Genomic DNA, 19,559 nt, shown 5'->3' with positions numbered 1-19,559 from the left:
TGCCTATTTGCGCATGACTATTGGTTGGTGCCGAGGATGCTGTGAAAAGGCATTAAGGCAAGTTCTCTCTATGCTCCTGGCACGGCAAAGGAAATAAACCAGACAGACAGTATAATGTCAACACTATGAACTTTATTCGTTTACTCAACTAACAATGAGACTTCATTGCAATCACAATGGAAACCCCAAGACTGCAAAATGCTATGTTTTAGTAACATTAGATTGCGTTACACTAAAGGCCACTATACGGATATTACATGCACAATTATGGCAACAACTAAAATGAAAACGTTAGTTTATGAAGCTTAAAGGTACAGATGAAAATGTAAAAAGTGCTAGGACACCAACATGTAGAATAACCTACAGATTTCATCTGAAGAGCGTCACTAATACCAAAGCATCAAAAAATAAATCACTTTTTATAAATGCTAAAAAATAAACACACTCTCATAACAAGTGACTTTGGTTTGTCAGTCAAACATTCCCATAAGTTTATGGAGAGCCTAGTCACAAAAATACAACCCCTTCATGTCTCAGACTCTGCACAGTGGAATAAACTCAATGTATGGTCAGTCACATCAATTGAAAGTATGGGAATCATTTGAAAAAATCCTGATTAACTCGACACAGACTCCCCTATGCTTTCACAGTAAAAACACAAAAGAGCCGCAGGGCAACTCTAATCCCTATTCAGGAGGTTAACCACAAGCCTTTAAGGACAAAAAAAGCAGGACAGCACATTTCCAGGAAATCCCACAAGCAGAGCTCTTCCACGTCACAAAGTCATGGTGCTGGTCAACACAGAAACTAGCTGGCCTGGCCTGTTGTGGTCTTCCTCCTCCCATCTCTCTCTCTCACCCCATCTCTCTCTCACCCCATCTCTCTCTCTGTGCTGTTGTTCTGGCGGCCGCTGCCACTGCCCTACAGCGTCTTGCGCGGGCGCTTCATGAAGGACAGCGTGTAGTCGCCAGACGCCGAGGGCTTCTGCCGCTTCAGCTGCACCTGCGACTGCGCCGTCAGCTGCAGCTTGATGGCGCTAGAGTTCACCTTGGCCGCCGACAGCAGCTCCTTCATGCCCTTCATCTTCTCGCTTGTGAAGGTCACCACGGGGCCGGCGCCCAGCCCCACGGCCTGCTGGGTACAGGAAGGGGTGGGACTCGGCGTGCTGGCGCGGGTTTTGGCCTCGGACGTCTCTGCGCCACGGGCTCCCCCTTGAGAGGAGCGCCTCCGGGCCCCGCCATCAGCGATCTTTTTCGCGGTGGTGGCGGCAGCGGCGTTGGTTGGCTGGGCGGGCGGGGGTACGGGTGTCTGGCCTGCGGAAGGCGTCTGGCCAGGGGGGAGGGCTTGAGGCTGCTCGTCCAGTTTCGACTCGCGGCGAGGGCCCCGGCGCCGGCCCTCACGCGGATCGTCGCTCGACTGGTCATCATCGTCCTGGGTCTCGGCCTCTTTGGTGATGATGGAGACTTTCTGTCTCACCTGGGGACAGTTGGGGTGAGAAGAGGACACAGAGAAGATCAACGGGGGGACTCACCACAGACATATTTCTCTGTCTGTTAGCACAGGCCATGCTAGGCCAGCAACTGCAAGGGTCATTTCAGTGTGTGTGTGTGTGCTTTTGTTTTGGTTGATCTGCAGTGGAAAATTACTGTGGTAGAGCAAGAGGGTTTGAAGACCAGAACAGAAACCACATACACACTCACACTCACACACACACACACACACACACAAACACACAAACACACACACAGGGGTGCCATCACTTGTGTGAAAGTAGTATTGCCAAATTTCTTGCCAAGCCCAATGTGTTGTAGTTATTATATCAGAGACGATTCATTCGGAATGGGTCATTCAGGAAGCCTACCTATTTTCTTTGTGATTGCCTTTATGTAACACTACAATCTTATATAGCCTACCATATAGTAGCATATAGGCCTACTCATTATAAAAGTTAGAAGTTCATACTTCACAAGAGCTATAGGGGTGTTGGAAATAGGCCTATTTTGTAAGGAGTGTGGATCATGAAAGGGGGGGTCCGGGAATTTGAATTTTTGGGACAGAAATACCTAACAGAGCAAGCAGCTGTCTTGGTTGCTTCTTTCTGACTCTGGTGACGTAAACATTGGCTACCTGCATAATGTTATCACTTCCCTGCTTGACACAATGGAGACATATTTCACGTCAACAATGGAAACTAGAGTTTCGGTTAACGGAGATGCAGATCATCTCCCTAATTAATTTCTTTGCGCAACAGGCCACAGTCTACGTTCGTTTCAGCAAGAGGAGTGAAATATATTTTTTTTGTAGCTGCCATAACCATAGGCTATTTGCTAGGATATTCACTTCTGTTAGACCTAGAACAAGTTGGTATTTCCTTTTTTTGTGCAGTGGATTAGGCTATCAAATCGCTATGCTCGTTTCATGTTACAGTAATCCACTTCATTCGTGGTTTTAAATAGTACAGTAGTTGTTTCTGGCCTACCCACAAGTGGTTCAGTTTCACTTGCGCAGACGCATACATTGAAAGGACACTCCACTAGGCTACCATTTAATTGTATTCCTCTATATTTGATGACACCAAATTAAGATGTAGGCTATATCTTCATAGGGGAAACTTTTAGTTTATTTTTCTTTCGGTCCGATAATAGCCTACCATTCAATTGTGCCGCAAATTAACAGACAGAAGCACGGCAGGGCACACTCCCAATGAAAATGAATGGAACACAAAACCTCACTTCTCTCGCGTCAGTCACTGACAGTAGAATGCATCGGGAAAAACACTGTTCACCAAGCCAGGATGATCAGCTATTGGCGCGGTACAGCAGCAGTGTGTGATGTTTACCCTACTAAGTGTAATCTTAGGTAATGTCATGTATGAAAACTAGTATTGCCATGGCAATACTGGCGACGGAGGCCATGCACACACACATTTAGACTCGTACACAGTCACTCACTCACTCACACCCACACCTAGACCTGCAGGACAGTGAGCCAATATACAGACACCACAGAAGCCTCAGCAGAGTCTCTTGTGAGGGGCTAGACGGTTCTCACCTGGGCGTCGAAGCGACTGAGCGACTGCACCAGGTAGGTGGCCCAGCCCACATGCAGCACAGGTGTGGGGCTCCCCTCTTCCCACTTACAGATGCCGTCATAGAAACGCAGCAGGTGCGCAAAGCATTCTGGGTCTTGGAGTGCTGAGAGAACGGCAGCCTGTCTTGGGGAGTCCTGAAAGTGATGAAGAGGAACAAAATGTAAAAAAAAGGAGATGAGAAATGAAACAGGAAGTAGTGATTACCATTACAGTGTAACCACGTTTGTTGCAATAAAACTTCAGGGTGCTCATCAAAATGATGATTTATTATTATTATTATTATTATTATTAAAGGACCCCGGCTGGAGTTTCTACCTTCTCAGACTTCTCCGCTGTGCCCTCTGCACCCTCAGCCCCGCCCTCCACGACAGTCTCCTTCAGGAGCGTGGGGATGACGTCATTGGCGATGTCAAAGAACTCCTTATAGATCTCCTCATCCTCACGGCAGTAGTTGTAGCTGGAGAAAAATGGGGGGACAATTATTAGGGCTGCAACAATTAATTGATGATAGAACTATTTTTTTATTTTATATAATAATATGTAGCCTACTATATATTATTTTCCAACTATTTGTCAATTATTTGATTATCTATTGGCCAATTATTTGACACTGATCTTTCTGAGGGAATGGACACAGTGGGTATGCTCAAGTTAATTGGTTGATAGCTAGGCTCTGCTCAAGTTGATTGGTTGATGACTGGGCTCCACTCAAGTTGATTGGTTGACAGCTAGGCTCTGCTCTGTTGGGAGTTGCATCCTTAGACAGTAACTTCCAGCATAGGTATATCCCTGGAGTCCCATTGAAACCTTTGTTCATACCAGGGACGTGGATAAACAGCTCTATTTAGGACTTTCATTGGACAATGGATAGCCTATGATCCAAATTTGTTCAAATTTGTTACATTGTGAGGCAACAATCTGGGAATCCCTGCCTTTCATTGTTTTTTTAACTTTCTTTGAAGTGATTTCAAGCATTCAGGGTCTGTAAAGCATAAACACTTGATGTAAACGCAATGATCTGCAAGCGACAAAATGTTTAAACAGGGCACATTAGCAAACTCATCAATGGCCTTAAAGACTGCAAGTCATAATAAATGAAAATAATAAACCAGGAAACTACTGAATGTTTTTCACCTCTCTCAAAGTCAAAAGTCAAAGTCAAAGTCAGCTTTATTGTCAATTTCTTCACATGTTCCAGACATACAAAGAGATCGAAATTACGTTTCTCACTATCCCACGGTGAAGACTAGACATATTTTACCAATTTAGGTCCTCTCTCTCTCATCAGTGTTCTCGTCCTGCCCATCCTCCCTAGCATCCACAACAGACAGTCGGCCACAGCACGCGACACACACACACACACACACACACACACAGAGAGGAAGCGTTTTCCCAACAATGGGACACAGGAAGTACTGAGCGGGAAAAGGAAGAGGCGGGAATGTGAGCCTTGGGCGCGCCTCTGCAGCCCTGGCCGCACATCTGAACAGCGACAGGGGACAACGGAGGAGGACCGTTCCAAGCGTTCAGCTCCAAGCGAGTGAGCGAGCGAGTATTTTTAGAGCCGTGCGCTTGATGTGAGGCAGAAAAGTGAGGGTTTACAGATCCAGGAAGTCAAGGCTGCCAAGAATGGAAGCTGAATGAAGACACAAACACACACACACACACACACGTTTCAAGAAGACAAACCATACACACACACACACACCCAGAAGACACACACACACACACACACACACAAATGAACAGACAGACACCCACACACACACCAGACGAACAACTCTGTCACAAATGAACAGACAGACACCCACACACACACCAGACGTACAACTCTGTCACTCTCAGGAAGCGCCGTCCCTTTCCTTACATTACAGAGAAGAGAGAAGCACACAATGTGATGCAAATTGTGTGTGTGTGTGAGTTTGTTTTTAAACAATCACGATAAGTGTACCACATCTGGAGATATCAGTCATAACAGGTGGAAATGTATGATTACATAGGATGGAGATAAATCTCCCAGCAAAAATAGAACCTTCTGGTTCAACATCCTGTTGAGTTTGCTGCCCTCTACAGCTCGCTTTGATGCCATAACAGGCCAAGCTTTTTACACACAAAGCTCAACCAAACAACCTACAGCTACAACTCAGCGTTTTACAGTCGACAGCATGTCGTGCACTACTAATAAACATTTTGTGATACTTGTGATTCTTGTTTTATTTAGTTGCTGCCATTTCATTCTTCTTTTATGCTCTTTATGTTGTTATTGTTGTTGTAAGAGATACAATTAAATTCTTTGATGCTATCGTTGTGCCCTTGAGCAAGTCACTTAGCCCCAAATTGCAATGGGGAGACTGGCCCTTGCAATAATTGACATATGTAAGTTGCTTTGGACGTCAGCCAAAATGAATAAGAGGTAAGTGTAGCCCGACTGTTGTAGAGTATGTATGGTTATTAAATGAAGATTAAAAAGCCTATTAAGAATAATAACAGTAATAAAAACATAAATATTAATTTAATAACAATATCAAATGTTAAAGGTCCTATAAGCGATGCAGGGTAACGCCAGAGACTTTCTAATGAGGAGACACAGCACTCAAAAAATCCTCTATAGAAATGCATGGGGCTAGTTTGTAACGCCAATATGGCCGTTGTCTACACATATCCCACCCCTTCCTCGGCAAAACGTTGACATGTGAATACATTGAGCCAAATTATATGGAGCAAGATTGGTGTCGTGAAGCCTTGCGCACGCGCATTTCTGCCGAATAGGATGCCTGATGAGTGCCCGAAAAGCGTTGCAATATGGCCGCCGAGTGGAGGGACTTGCCTAAAAGGACTTTGGTAACGCCTCTTCTGTTGACGTTCAAACAAAACAGAGAGCTAGCTCGCTACTCCCTCCCCCTCCCTCCCGTGCAATTGAAACTCTCCCAGACGCGCATCTCGTCTGTGATTTGCTGGAACAGTTTGTTATGTTTTTATGGGCAAGGTTTGTTGTTTTGTGGCTGTTCTTGGAGCTTAGGCTGTCCACTTTTGTCCACCATTAAGTGCAAGGTGAACAGAGGAGTCCTTAAACATTTCTATGTGTGGTTATTTACAGGTACAATATCATAACACGTTTATAACGTGTGGTTATTTAATGAAGGTGTTGTGCGGACTTACTCCTGCATGACGGTGGCGGCCTCAGCCCATGACCCCAGGGCGTCCTGCACGTTGCGGTGTCTGTAGTGGTACCCAGCCAAGTACATGAATGGGTAGATGTGCTCGTTGTTGTAGTACTTCTTGGCTGACTCCACGGCCTAGGAGGGGAGAGGAGAAAGCAGCGATAAACGCATTTAGGGAGGAAATGGGGTGTCACTTCCTGTAAGTTGCTTTGGATAAAGCGTCTGCTAAATGAATGAATGTAAATGGCAGGGTTCCCACTCTAAGTCAAATGTTAAATTTCATGACTTTTCCCTGACAAAAAAACCTAAATTTCCATGACTTACTATATAATGAATGGTACAATATAGCGACGAATGAGATCACAACAGCCTCGTTGCGCTTAAGAATCTGTTACTTTTTTAGAGCGGGAGATGAATGAATGGGCATTGAATAAACAAAGTTGGGATACTCAAGCAAGCAGTAAAGCTAATAACCAGATATACACCAATTCTGTATAAATGTATTTTGGCAAGTACATTTTAAACTTCAAGTACATTTTAAACAAAATTCCATGAATTTGAATGAATATTCCATGAATTTGCCCCAAAAATTATAAAATTCTCTGACTTTCCAAAATTCCATGATATTCCAAAAATTCCATGACCAGTGGAAACCCTGAAATGGTTACAGTGTGTCAACAACTAGGGTTGGACTCCATCGTGATGATTGACCGATATCACGATGGGAAGCAACCATCGTGATGCCACACCCCCAGACACGCACTAATTCTATAGACCTTGCTTTATCATAAAAACTTTTCCCTGGAAATGAAATTGAGCCTAGAACTGATGTATATGCACGGTAGCCTACTTTTAAAGAGACTTAGAGACTTATTGGTCTATGTAAAACTACAGTCTTCCTCAAATAATTCCTGATTGTGACATTGTTGTCTTTTTCACATGTCTCATACTGAACTTTAATATTTAATGTTTTAGCCGAAAATAGTCCTAATTAATTACTATTATTGTTACGAGAGGAAATGTATTGTTGATTGTCAGATAGCTCTAATATTTTTCCGAGGCTACAGCACTGAAGCGCCAGATACGTTCTTCTCCACCGTGTTAAAAGAAACCATTTCTTTCATTAGACTTATAGAATCAGAAGACCTCCGTTTTCCCGTATGGCACGGATTTCATTGGAGCAGATCTTGCACACAACTTCGGTAGCCTATAAGCCCTATTCGGACGGGGTTAGTTTTACGTGGAGACGTAGGGTAAAGTAGAATTGGCCATTTATATTACAAGCCTCCTGTGGTAAAATTACTTTACCCCACGTCTCCACTTAAAACTATTCTTGTTCGAATAGGGTTTGTTTATTGGCTGCCCACTTTCTTCAGACCATAGCCTATATGTTGTTTTGAGCTGTGCTATTATACAAGTGCAGTTGATTTAGCTTGACAAATTAGTAGCACCTCTCCCTGGCTCCGTGTAACTGTACCTCAGTGATGTACACACAGCCTGATCTTTTACAAGTCCGTTCTTTGGATGAGACGTTAAACCGAGGTCCTGACTTACTGTCGTCATTAAAGATCCCTTGGCACTTATTGCAAAGAGTAGTGTGTTCCCTGGATTCCTGGCTAAGTTCCCAAACTGGCTCAAATAATCTGGCCCCCTAATCATCCCCCAGTGTAATTGGCTTATTTATTCATCCCTTCACTCTCCAGCTAAATCTGGTGTGTGGTGAGCATATTGGTGCACAATGGCAGCTGTGCATCACCCAGATGGGTGCTCCATATTGGTGATGGTAAATGAGGTTCCCTTTTCACTGTAAAGCACTTAGGGTGCCTTGATAAAGCGCTACACGAACAGTCCGCAACTAAAGCTGCAGTACAGTAATTTCCTGTATATTAGTTGCATTGTGTATAAACCACATGGTGGTGTTTTATGCTCATTAAGAGGGACAAAGCTTTGTATTGACCACACCTGTGTATTAACTGCAGTGCCCAAAAGCCCAAAGAATATCAGAATCAAATCAGCAGGAAGAATGGAGAAAAAAAGAAACCCATTCCCATATATAGCCTGCCCCTGTGTATTAAAGGGACACCAGGCAACGTTTTTTCGTGTTAATTACTCATCTTCGTAAGTCGGTATATGGTTAAATGACTCATTACAGGGCGAATAAAGACTCTCTCGCCCGCCCCTACTGCCTGTAGGAAGAATATCCCGCTTGCAAGTTCAGTGTATCCCTACCCCGAATCGGCAGCAGTTTCAGTTTCCACAGCACAGAGGCAGGCTAACGAAAATGCTGGTGATTGTTGCAAACGTGTGTATAATGGCAGAGCCGGTGAAGAAGCAGCAAAACCCTTGATGGAAGATGCAAAGAAAAGGAAAAGAGCTTCAGACCGAGCGAGGGGGAGTTTCGTAGAGAAAAAGCATCAGGCTTGCCTGGTGTCCCTTTAACCCCATAGCTGAGGAAATTGTGCAATATCAATGTATAAACCTCGGTTGATAGACTGGAAATGACAGGTAACTCTGCCCTCACCTTCAAGTGGATGTTCAAGGGACTCTCTTTACCACTGATGGGCTCCTGGTCCTCCAGGTCTGCTAGTGTGCCCATGGCCATAGGGTATCTGATACGAGAAAAGAAATAGCCCTGGTGGTCAACTAAAGTACTGCATTCATTGAATACAGAAACAAATGTGGGTCCTATGGTCAGGAATATGCTAAGGGAAATGGAATGTGGACTAAAACTAATATAACATTTAAGTTATAATAATACAGAGATGCAAATTGTGTTGTGAGCCTAAAATGATTGCTCTGATTCATCGAAATGTTAAGGTTAAAAATTGAGTCTCACTTTTCCAAATCTCCTCTTTCGTAGAGCAGCCACAAAAGCCTCTGCAAAGAGAACGAGCAGTTAGGCAGCAAATAACAACAAACAAACAAACAAACAACAACAATAAAACATGGAATACAGGTCTGAATTCCTCCTGCGGTATCACCACTAAGCACAGAGAACTGGTCCCAACTATATTAAACATTCATGTCTGTGTCATCATTTGTTCCTTCTTGAGTTCCTCTAACAGAGCCTGCTATTGGTTACACTTGAAGTGTGCCAAGTGAATGTACAGGTAATACGCGCACAGTTCAATCCTAATGATAATTTGGGTTATGTAGAAATATGAAAATATGTACTGTACTTATATGGAATTTGAATACTACAATGCATATAACTTATTGCAGTGCACTTGCATTGTTTTATAAGAGCTATTTTGACCCAATCAAACAAATAAATTACTTCACCAACTACATCAGTCATCTACAGGAACCACCTCAGTATGACTTTCCCAGGACGAAACCACACACACACACACACACACACACACACACACAATGACTTTCCCAGGACGAAGCCCAACCTGTTGCAGCTGCAGAAGCTCTGTGCTGTCCGTGTGCAGGTCCAGAGAGGGGTTGATGGCACACACCATGAAAGCCACCTCCATGTTGCGGTTACACTTCATGTACGAGCCTTTCAAATAGAGCCAACTCTGCAGAGGTGAGAAATGAGGGACACAAACACACAAACTAGTCATACACCCCTTGATCATGTGGTGCATGTGTGTGTGTGTGTGTGTGTGTGTACCTGTGATACGAAATGTAATAATAATAATAATATTGCTATTTGTTACTTGTTTTTTTACTTATTACATTACATTTGGCTGACGCATTTTTAGCCAAAGCGACTAACAACATGGTAAACAGTTTAAGGTTTAAAGCAATTCTCAACAATTTTAGGACAAATTTAAAAAAACGGTAGAGTACAGTAAGAATAAATGCATCAGTGAGTGCTGTTCAGTTACGTGTCAGTTCAAGACGGCTGGTGAGTGCTAGGATCAGCAAGACTTGTTGTAAGTGGTGCTATGAGAGGAGATGTTCTCTAAAGAGCTGGGTCTTCAGGAGTTTTTTAAAAATGGAGAGGGATGTCCCTGCCCTTGTAGGAACTGGCAGTGTGTTCCATGTTGCATTTGTATTTGTGCTTCCTGTAGGACTGCATATTAGACTGCAGAAATTAGCCTAAATGGTTGTATTTATGTTTTAATTGCACATGCAAATACAAATGGTTGTATTTTAAAATACAAAAATTTTAATTACAGCACATTGTCCCCTGTACCAATACAATTTTAATTGAAATATGAAAAGTCGGGGGAAACATTTCAACTAACTCTGTGGACAATTTTAAAATACAAAAATATGGGGTAGCCTGGCCACGCCTACTTAGATCTCCTTTCAGGGTGATACTAGTCTGGAACACCATACTTCACTGCCATTTCCATCGGTTAGCAGATTACCTGCCCAATCAGCGACGAGAGGGGATGACACTATAGTTTTGAAATCGAAAGTGGCTTTGGTATACGGTAGTATATTTAGTGATGGGCAAATAAAGCTTTGGTGAAGCACTGAACCACTTTGAACAATTGATTCAAAAATGGGTTCATTACTCGAAGCATCAGTAACAGCGACCTCTCCTGGTGGAAAGCCAAGACTGCATCTAAATGATCCCAGCTAGATAGTGGACAGGAGGCTTTACTAGTGAAATAAATCTAGTGCACGCACCTAACCACCCCACCCCCACACATACGTAGTGCACATAAATAAGAATGGGATATCATTATTTATACAAAATAAAAGATTGATCAGGAGCCATCAGAATAAAGTTTTCCCACGTATCTTTTACATTGTAATAAAAATAAATCGATATGAACAAACTATGCTTGTCACAGTAGAGGCTTTGAACCAAACGCAATGTTTTGCATTAGCCTAAAGTGTTTATGCTTTGAGCGCGCTACAATTCAGACTAGAAACGAGGCCGTGCCAGTTGCAGTGGCAGCACGATTGGTTCGTGAGGCGGTGGCGCTGCAAACCACTCAGGTGATTCTTTCAGAGAATGAAGCAGTTTCTGCTTCGGACATCATATGTCACGTGATTTTTCCGTAGCAAAGCAAGCTTCGGAGCAGTGGTTCAAATGGAATTGTAGTTACTGGTTTGAAGCACCTATCGAAGCTTCAGTGTCAGACTGCCATCACTAAGTATATTGCAGTCCAAAGAATGTGTACATTTATTTACAGCAAAGGCCCAAATACATTGTTTCCTGACTGCCAATGCTGTGTAAAGTAGTAGTGCGAAGTAGGAAGTAACATGAATCCCTGAGTAATGTGATTGGTTAGGCTGGACCAAAGAAATTCCCAATCGTGAGTGACCAGACTCTATTCACTTCATAAACAGGTTTTGTTTACCAGGCTACCTCTGGGGGGCCTTTCTAGATAAACTAAAGTGAACATAAAAAATCTCATTACTTCATTGACATTCACCCTTTCGTTCACTCCAGCGGTGACAGTTTGACCCCTCCGATCCTCATTCCCTTTCCCGTGCCACGTGACCTCAGCAGTGTCCTCGCCATCTTTGCCGAAGATGACCCACGCATGGTCCTCTGAGAGAGCCAGGTGAACATCACGAAGTCCCAGGACCTGACAGGCGGCGACCACTGCAAAAGCCACCCCTGAGCTGTCCAACTTAGTGCCTGAGCACAAATAAACAATAAACACAGACACATATAGACCAGTAGCATATTAGTTGCACAGTACTAGTATAGCCTTTTGAGACCTTCTGTTCGGTCACCTTCAGTAAGGTTTCAGACAGCAGTTTTGTTTATGGCTTTCTCAAGGGTATACAACTCACAACAAGTAAGGGGTCAGTCCTATTCAATGAGTTGTCAATACACAACTTTCAACTGATATTAAAGAGTGGTGAGGGCATTCTCTAACTCTACCTAATTCAACATTTGCATTATGTTATGGACCCTGTCTCAAGGGTCTCAACACTCTGTAGTGTAATGAAAAAAATAAGAAATCATGTACTCCAATGACATGTATAAGCAGAAATAGATTGTTTTCATATGCCTACCAGTGATTAGACTGAAAAGCGATTGGATGTGAGCACGGTCCTTGAAGTAGGATCGACTGAGACTGTTCCAAATGACGTCAGACACTTTGTTAACCAACTCCCGACTGGAGATGCCACCCGACCTCCGGTAACGGGTCAGGTCCACCGCGCCACGGATCTGAGCTGTGAAGCGCTCGTGCAGGGCCGTCAGCAGACCCAGTTCAACAACGGGGAAGCAGGAGTTCGGGCAGTCTGGCTGAAGGGGCTCGAAGCGCACCCCAGGCACGTTGATTGGGATTACTCTGTTTACGGCCAAGAAGTGCTCCACAAAGCCCAAAACAAGAGACAATAAAGCCAGGTCCGGTTCCGGGTTTCGTAGCTCAGCCTCGAACAGTTTTACTACTCCATCGATCCCTCGAAGTGGAAAGTGCTTTTTCTGCTCCGACCGCAACCCCATGGTCGGAGTCGACTTGAAACAGACGCAAGTGTGTGGAGAGGGGTGTGTCTCTCTGCTGGAGAAATAAATAAATAATAAGTGTAGGGAATTACTACCTGCAGCTAATACATGAATCTCTAATACAACATTGATCAATACGTGGCTGAGTTTCATTTGATCCTGGCCATAAAGTACTGTGGCTATCTGAAGTAAAGTACTGTGGCTATCTGGACACATCTCAATCAATGACGTCCTGCAGCAAACATAGCAGCAACTTAGCACGGCATAGCTAGCGCCACGCAGTTATCTTTACATCATATGTTAGCAGATATTGAAATATTAGCCCATATTCATCTGCGATCCACTGAAACCATTTAAAAAAAGACAATGCAAAAGCGTCACTCGTAAATTATGCGTTTAAGACGGCGGCAGTCAAGTAAATACAACACGTTAACGTTACAGCTAACGTTAGCTGCTTGAAGCTGTATGCTAAATCCTACAGAGCCCTATTACGCGCTTAGCATAACGGCAAATTTATACCAATTTATTTTGCTGCTTGATGTAATGATTTAGAAAAAGGATGCTCTGCATTGAAATCGTTAAGAATACACAAGAACAACTTTCGATTTACCAAAAACTGTCATTTTAAATGTTGAAAAGATGCGCTAACCGCTAACGTTAAGTTACATCAGTTTGTTGTTGCATGTTGTAAGAAGTTGCATAAGCACGCAAGATGCTATTATTACACATACAGGTGATTGTCCTGAATCTAACAGTTCCATCACATATTAAAATTACAATGGGAAAGTCTTCCTTCCAATAAGAAATATAGAGCATACCCAATACTTTAAGGCAACAACCACATGTTTTTGTTGTGCTTCTTGCTTTTACCGCGCACTTTAATGACTAAGGATGTTGAGCCAGTCAGACATATAGCATTTGCGCGAAAGTATCTTCATGAATGCACTGGATTTCCCGTTCACTGCAACAATTGGAGGTACCATTTGTGACCTATGTTGTATATATCGGCGTTTTGCGCCATCAGTTTTAACGTTGACCAGTGTGTGGTATTGCATGTTGGGATATGTAGTTACTTCATGTACAACGCTTGGTGAACTTGACTGGGGAAATCAACTCAGCCATCGTCTGAACCTCAAAAACAAGTTATTTTTGCAACTGAGGTTATTGTCTGATTTACATAAAACTCAAAGGCTAATTTCTTGAGCCACAGAGATTTATAGTCCACGCAGTTTACAATCACCAGTCAAACTTCCGTTATCCACCTGACCACTAGATGTCAATGTTCACCAGATTGTACTGTTCTGTACCTGTCGGGGCTGTAACCAAGAAGCAAGTAGAGAAACATGGCGGATGTGGAGAGGGAGAACGAGACCATCACAAAAGAAAAAGATGATATACAAATTTTGAAGGTACTCGGATGCTGTTTTTCCAGAAGAATGTCGTCATATTTGTTTTCAGTTTCAACATCATGTTCCTTTAAATCCTTTTTGTGTACATTTGTGCTATTTGTGGAACAAAACCTTCCCCAGTCGTTAGGGCTGTGTAACTATAACAACTGAGAGATGGCAAATGTAGCGATAAGGTTACATTAGTATGGCAGGGAGTGTTTTTTTTTTATGATCAAACATACACAAATACGACGTAACTTATTCTGCACAATTCTTACCTAAAATGGCAGGTGAAAACTCACAACCATAAGTTCATGAAGCATTGTCTCTTAACAAATAGCTGTAAAGCATTTATTGAAGGCCTAACAAGCTAGCAGCTATCGTGCTAACTCGTCTAAGCTCAGTTGACATTTCAACCAGTCCCTATGTAGGGTGGATGGAATTCTTCTTTACTGTCTTCGGTTTCATGGTAATATAAATTACTCTGCTGTCGGCTCAACTATCAGGTTACTCCTCAGGTCTTATCTGCGTCGTCCTTAAAGCAAGAGAGGGTCAAGTGGTAACATTATCATATTGAGAGATCTGTGGAAGAGTTTAACTTGTGCAATATCAGCTGACAGTGCCAAGTCTAGACTGTATAGTTTGCATAAGCAGGTAACGGTTCATGAGGCACCTGTCATAACTGAGTGATCATATTAGCCTAAGCCTGGATTTGTAATTACTCCTTGATCTTCCTCAGGGTCTTGTTGATGAGCTCTACCAGTTCAGAGATCACTATTTTGCAACACATAGCGTGGAGGATGCCAGCCGAAAACAGAACGACGTGACCGAAGAGATGAACAAGACTCTCAAGAGGCTGGAGGAGAAAGAGGGTGCGATGAACAAACAGTTAACAAACTTGAGTTTAACGCTGTCTTCTTAGAAAGACAGTGGATTCCTTAAAGCAAGCTTCTATGTGAACAGTGATGTCAAGTCTCCTTTGAGCACCTGCCACAAGTAGAATGGCAATAAGCCAAATGACAGCAGACAAGACTGGCTGAAAAGACTGTCCCCGTCTTTTAAGACACTGCCACACTCTTCCTTATCCCTTGGATGTAATAGATTGACAGGAGAAGAATATGATCACAGAGTCATTAAATAGTGATTGTAATTGACCTTGCTTCCTAAAGAGGATGGGTGCTCTCAAACGCGGCCAGGAGAATGCAACCCCACACCATTACATCTGCTAGTGCTCCAGTGAGAGCTCCCTTCACTGTCTCAGGCAGTGGGACAGAGCTATAGGTTTCCTCCCAGGCCTGTGTGCCATACTAATTTGTGTATCTGACAATCTGGCATTGTGAAGAATGGCTTGTCTTACCATATCACTTTCCTCCACTACCTTACATCATAGTTTTGTTTTTGCTTGTGTCTTTTGTACTGCTGGCCTGTACTGCCTAGGATTGTATGTGAGTGTTTTGAATTGAGTGAACCAGTTGTGATACAATGTAAGAGAAACTCTTTTATTGTTTGTGCTTTCACAAGTCATGGAGTAGTATCGTTTTAAATAGGGTAACTTCGCACTTACACATCCTCTTGACACACACTATAGACAACTATTAACCATGATAAATTGTGATATTTTCATGGACAATCATCATATTGAGAAAATCTCATAGCATTTCAATGTTACCTTTGACACATACATTCAGATATACACATCCTTCAAAATGTCCTCCGTCATTTGCTTCCGTAGAGGAGTTTGGACACAGCGCCCAGTTCCTGCTGCTGCGGGGCCGTTGCCTGAACGTGGGCCCTGATTTCAGTCCCAGCGCGGAGGAGAGCCTGTCCCGTGCGGTCAAGCTGGAGCCCAGTCTAGTGGAGGGGTGGAACACTCTGGGGGAGATCTACTGGAAGAAGGGAGACCTGGTGGCAGCCAAGACCTGCTTCACTGGAGCCCTGCAGCAGGTGAGAGAACTGTGTAGGTGACAAGAAAGGAAGGCAGACAATATATATAACACACACACACACACACACACATATATATATATATATATATATATATATATATATATATATATATATATATAACATTTACATTCCTAAACAGCTCCTGTTAATAAATTAATGTGTTGTCTGAAGAAGAGCAGCACTCTAAAAGGTCACGCACACTAAATAATTAACGGGACCTGTTTGACTTAAACTGTTTGTGCTCCCAGTCTTACCAGAGTAAGAGTACCAGATCTTACCATCTGAAAGTTTGGTCTGCTCAATCTCGTTCTTATCGAGTGCGAGGGAAAAAAAATTGGAGGTCTGTACCCAGCCATAGACAGTGACTGATAATCGAGTTTAAATAAATAATCAAATAAAGTTAATGTTGACTAAATAAACAGTAAATGAACAAATAAAAACAGGGTCTGTATGTCTGCATACTGTAAATCCAAAGCCATGATGCTCACTGACCCTTGGGTCCATCAGGAGAAGAATAAGGTGTCTCTGAGGAGCCTGTCCATGGTGCTGAGACAGCTGCGACCTGAAGAGGGCGATCAGGAGCCCGGCAAGCGGGTGCTGGAGAGCGTGGACATGGCCAGACAGGCCGTACAGCTGGACGTCAAAGACGGGACGTCCTGGTGTGAGTAGGACTTCTTCTGTACACCGGAGTATGAACTGAATCCAGATAGAGTTGTTACTCAACATTTTTACTTATTGCAAAGGCCGACAAATTTATGTATGTATGTATGTATGTATGTATGTATATATTTACTTATAAACCGAACAGTAACATTTTGATGGCTATTAAAGTTCATAGCTCCATCTGTATATGATGACAAGTAGTTTTGTGAAATGTAGACAGTAACCAGTTCATTTCCTGTTTGTGACAGACATCTTGGGTAACGCCTACATCTCCCTGTTTTTCACGAGTGGACAGAACCCTCAGATATCCCAGCAAGCGCTCAGTGCCTATGCACAGGCTGTGAGTTACATAGACCCGTTTAAGGACTTACATTAAAAAGTATTCAGCTATGCTATTAATTAATATAATTAATCAATAACATTTTCTCATAATATTAATGATTTCATTGTCTCAATTGAGCGCTTTACAAAACATTATCAGCTCGGTCTAAAAGGGTAACTTCGTCTTTCTTCTCTTCTTTTTATGTTGCTTCGTCCTTCACAGGAAAAAATCGACACCACAGCCTCCTCAAACCCTGACCTGCACTTCAACAGAGCTACGGTATACAGACACCTTTTTGCCACAAATTATAAACCTCAAAACAAATATCTAATATCATATTATTATTAATACTAGAACAATGAGATAATATGAATGGATATGAATTTGTAACCAAATGTTCAGGCCAGATTTCCCAAAGAACCTGGATGTCCATGTTGTTTTTTTTAGCAGATATCGCTTATTCACTTCTTGCCTCTTCCCAACAGCTCTTTCAATATGAGGAGATGTTCAGCTCAGCTCTGGCTGGCTACAGTCGGGCGGCCATCTTGGATCCTGCCTGGGAGGAGCCTCGGGAGAGAGAGAAGCAGTTGCTGGATTACCTGGAACGAGTCACGGCCCTCATCGACAACAAGGTGTGAGAACAGGATGTGCAGAGAACTCGCTTGTAGGTCTTGAGCAGACCGCACACACGAACACACACACCTCAAACAGAATCTTACACTGATTCGTGAGTCATGACCGACACAATCACTTACCCACACCCCAAATACTCTAGCCTGACGAGCCAGACCCACATTAAAATGTAGGGTCTGGGCACTCACCCTTCGCAGTGCTCAGTCCATATGCACCGACCCTCTCTGAGGAATGTAATGGTAGCCATGGTAGTCACATAAAACTAGGTGTCTTACTTCATTTTCAACTTGCGCGAGAGAGAGATAGCAGAATCATTTCTCCAGTAGATGGCAGTAGAGAGTTGTTTTTATTAGTGATCAGTTGTATGAAGTGTATGAAATGATAGCATGGGGATGGAAAGTTAAACCTCTCTCTCTCTCTCTCTCTCTCTCCCAGGGGAAGGTGAAGGCTCGGCGCTTACGGACCATGCTGTCCAATCTCAACCTGTCGGCTCTGGGCCCTTGTGCCTCTCCTCAGTTTCGGTCTCCCACAGGCCGCACCGGAAGCCTGGAGCCCCAGTCCTTCTCTGCCCTCACACATGGCCTCAACACTGGGGTGGCCGCCATGGGCAAGGTGGTCTTCAGCCTGGCTCCGGAGGGGAGAATGGCTTTGTAAGTCTACGCTTGATTGATTGATTGATTGATTGATTGATTGATTGATTGATTGATTGATTGAGTGAAAGAAACAAAGTAGGAATAATGGAAATATAAAATGAAAAAGAGCAAAAAGGAAGAAAAAGATAAAGGAAAGAAAAGATAAAGGAAGGATGGTGGAGGAAAGGGAAATAGGCAAAATAAGTGAGTATGGACAATATAGTAATGACCTTTGACCTTCTGTTTTGGGACGTGTTCCTGCAGCACGTTTGGCATGGTGGACAGCGAGGAGACGTGTTGTGTGGTGATGGTGTACAACACAGCAGACAGCTGGGGGGTCCTGATAGGGGACTCGGTGGTGATCCCTGAACCCCAAGTCAAACGCCACAGCGTGTCTCACAAAGACAAGGTCAGTCCCTACCACTGGTCCCCAAACGCATGCACGTCCAATTAAAAGCCCAGTCCCATTATTTTAGTGAAATGTCTGTCACACATAATAATGATGGATATTATAATTAGTTTAATTAAATAGTTAGAGAATTTAATGATTTTGCTCTGTGTGCATTAACAAATGTATTCATGGAACACTCTAGAAACACAGACATCATTATTTTTTAATTCCTCAATCAGAGGGGGATGATTCAGAATAGAAAGATCTGTGTTCAGACGGTCTATTCTATTACACAGTACAGTATTTTGGTGAACAACCACGTTTCTCTCTGTCTTTCATACTCTCAAACATCTCAACCTTCCTTTCCAACCCTCCTTCTGCCCACAGACGTTTGACTTCCGTAGCATACGCGTGGACTCTCCTCTACTCCTCATCGTGAACGGCAAGAGGCAGGCCGCGAAGAGCCAGACCGCTGCCTCCGTCAGCTACAAGCCTCAGAGTGAATGATGGGAGAGAAGAAAGCAGAGTCCGCGTTTAAAGGCCACACTTGGCCGTGTCTCTGCTGTGAGCAAGGGAGGAGGGCATAGGGGAGAGAGTCTTCCAAGTATGTGTTTTGGTGACGAGCCTTGGTAAGTTACCACAGAGTGACCTTCTAATGGAAGAGCCCTTTGGCTTCATTCATCATTAGCAAAACAGGAAACAGGACCAAGGCTGTTCTTTTAAGAGGTTTACTACATCTTTGTCACCAAACCACATACAGTATGTGGGAGTACCACATGGAGCGATTAAGTTAAGGAAGGGGGTTACTGCTTGAACAACACAGGTTGGACTGCAACAACCTGTAAGCAACAAAGCATTTTGATGGCTAGAGGAAGGAAAGGAAGGAGAATGCTACACTTTAAGTACTATAAGTATGTTTTATGTACATATGAATGCAATGTCTTATTTTTCCTTC

At 43.2% G+C, this 19,559-nt stretch overlaps 3 protein-coding genes across 5 annotated transcripts in view; 1 reads left to right on the top strand and 2 right to left on the bottom strand.

The window, feature by feature from the left end:
• LOC125289319 (macrophage mannose receptor 1-like) overlaps window positions 1-19,559 on the bottom strand; it is a 578,909-nt gene that overhangs the window by 413,306 nt on the left and 146,044 nt on the right. The gene's annotated exons all lie outside the window — the stretch shown is intronic.
• On the bottom strand, window positions 113-13,598 carry men1 (multiple endocrine neoplasia I). Of its 3 annotated transcripts, none has more exons than XM_048236929.1 (10): window positions 13,447-13,598; window positions 12,193-12,683; window positions 11,586-11,809; window positions 9,651-9,779; window positions 9,089-9,129; window positions 8,774-8,861; window positions 6,251-6,387; window positions 3,407-3,548; window positions 3,052-3,225; window positions 113-1,476 (listed from the first exon to the last, which is right to left on the bottom strand). In XM_048236929.1, the coding sequence occupies exons 2-10, from the start codon at window positions 12,626-12,628 to the stop codon at window positions 922-924; spliced, it is 1,926 nt and encodes a 641-aa protein (XP_048092886.1). In that variant the 5' UTR covers window positions 12,629-12,683; window positions 13,447-13,598; the 3' UTR covers window positions 113-921. The 3 variants fall into 3 exon arrangements, with proteins under 3 accessions (XP_048092886.1, XP_048092889.1, XP_048092887.1); XM_048236932.1 differs by having other exon boundaries at window positions 11,601-11,809; XM_048236930.1 differs by having other exon boundaries at window positions 12,193-12,680.
• Window positions 13,925-19,401, top strand: ttc5 (tetratricopeptide repeat domain 5). The gene is made up of 10 exons (XM_048236936.1): window positions 13,925-14,037; window positions 14,756-14,888; window positions 15,749-15,960; window positions 16,471-16,624; window positions 16,875-16,966; window positions 17,171-17,227; window positions 17,434-17,580; window positions 18,017-18,231; window positions 18,478-18,622; window positions 18,992-19,401. Exons 1-10 carry the CDS (start codon window positions 13,972-13,974, stop codon window positions 19,109-19,111), a joined length of 1,341 nt encoding a protein of 446 aa, XP_048092893.1. The 5' UTR covers window positions 13,925-13,971; the 3' UTR covers window positions 19,112-19,401.

This window comes from Alosa alosa, chromosome 24 (assembly GCF_017589495.1).
Source record: "Alosa alosa isolate M-15738 ecotype Scorff River chromosome 24, AALO_Geno_1.1, whole genome shotgun sequence".
Classification (NCBI taxonomy): Eukaryota; Metazoa; Chordata; class Actinopteri; order Clupeiformes; family Clupeidae; genus Alosa; species Alosa alosa.
This window is presented reverse-complemented; position numbering and strand designations above follow the sequence as displayed.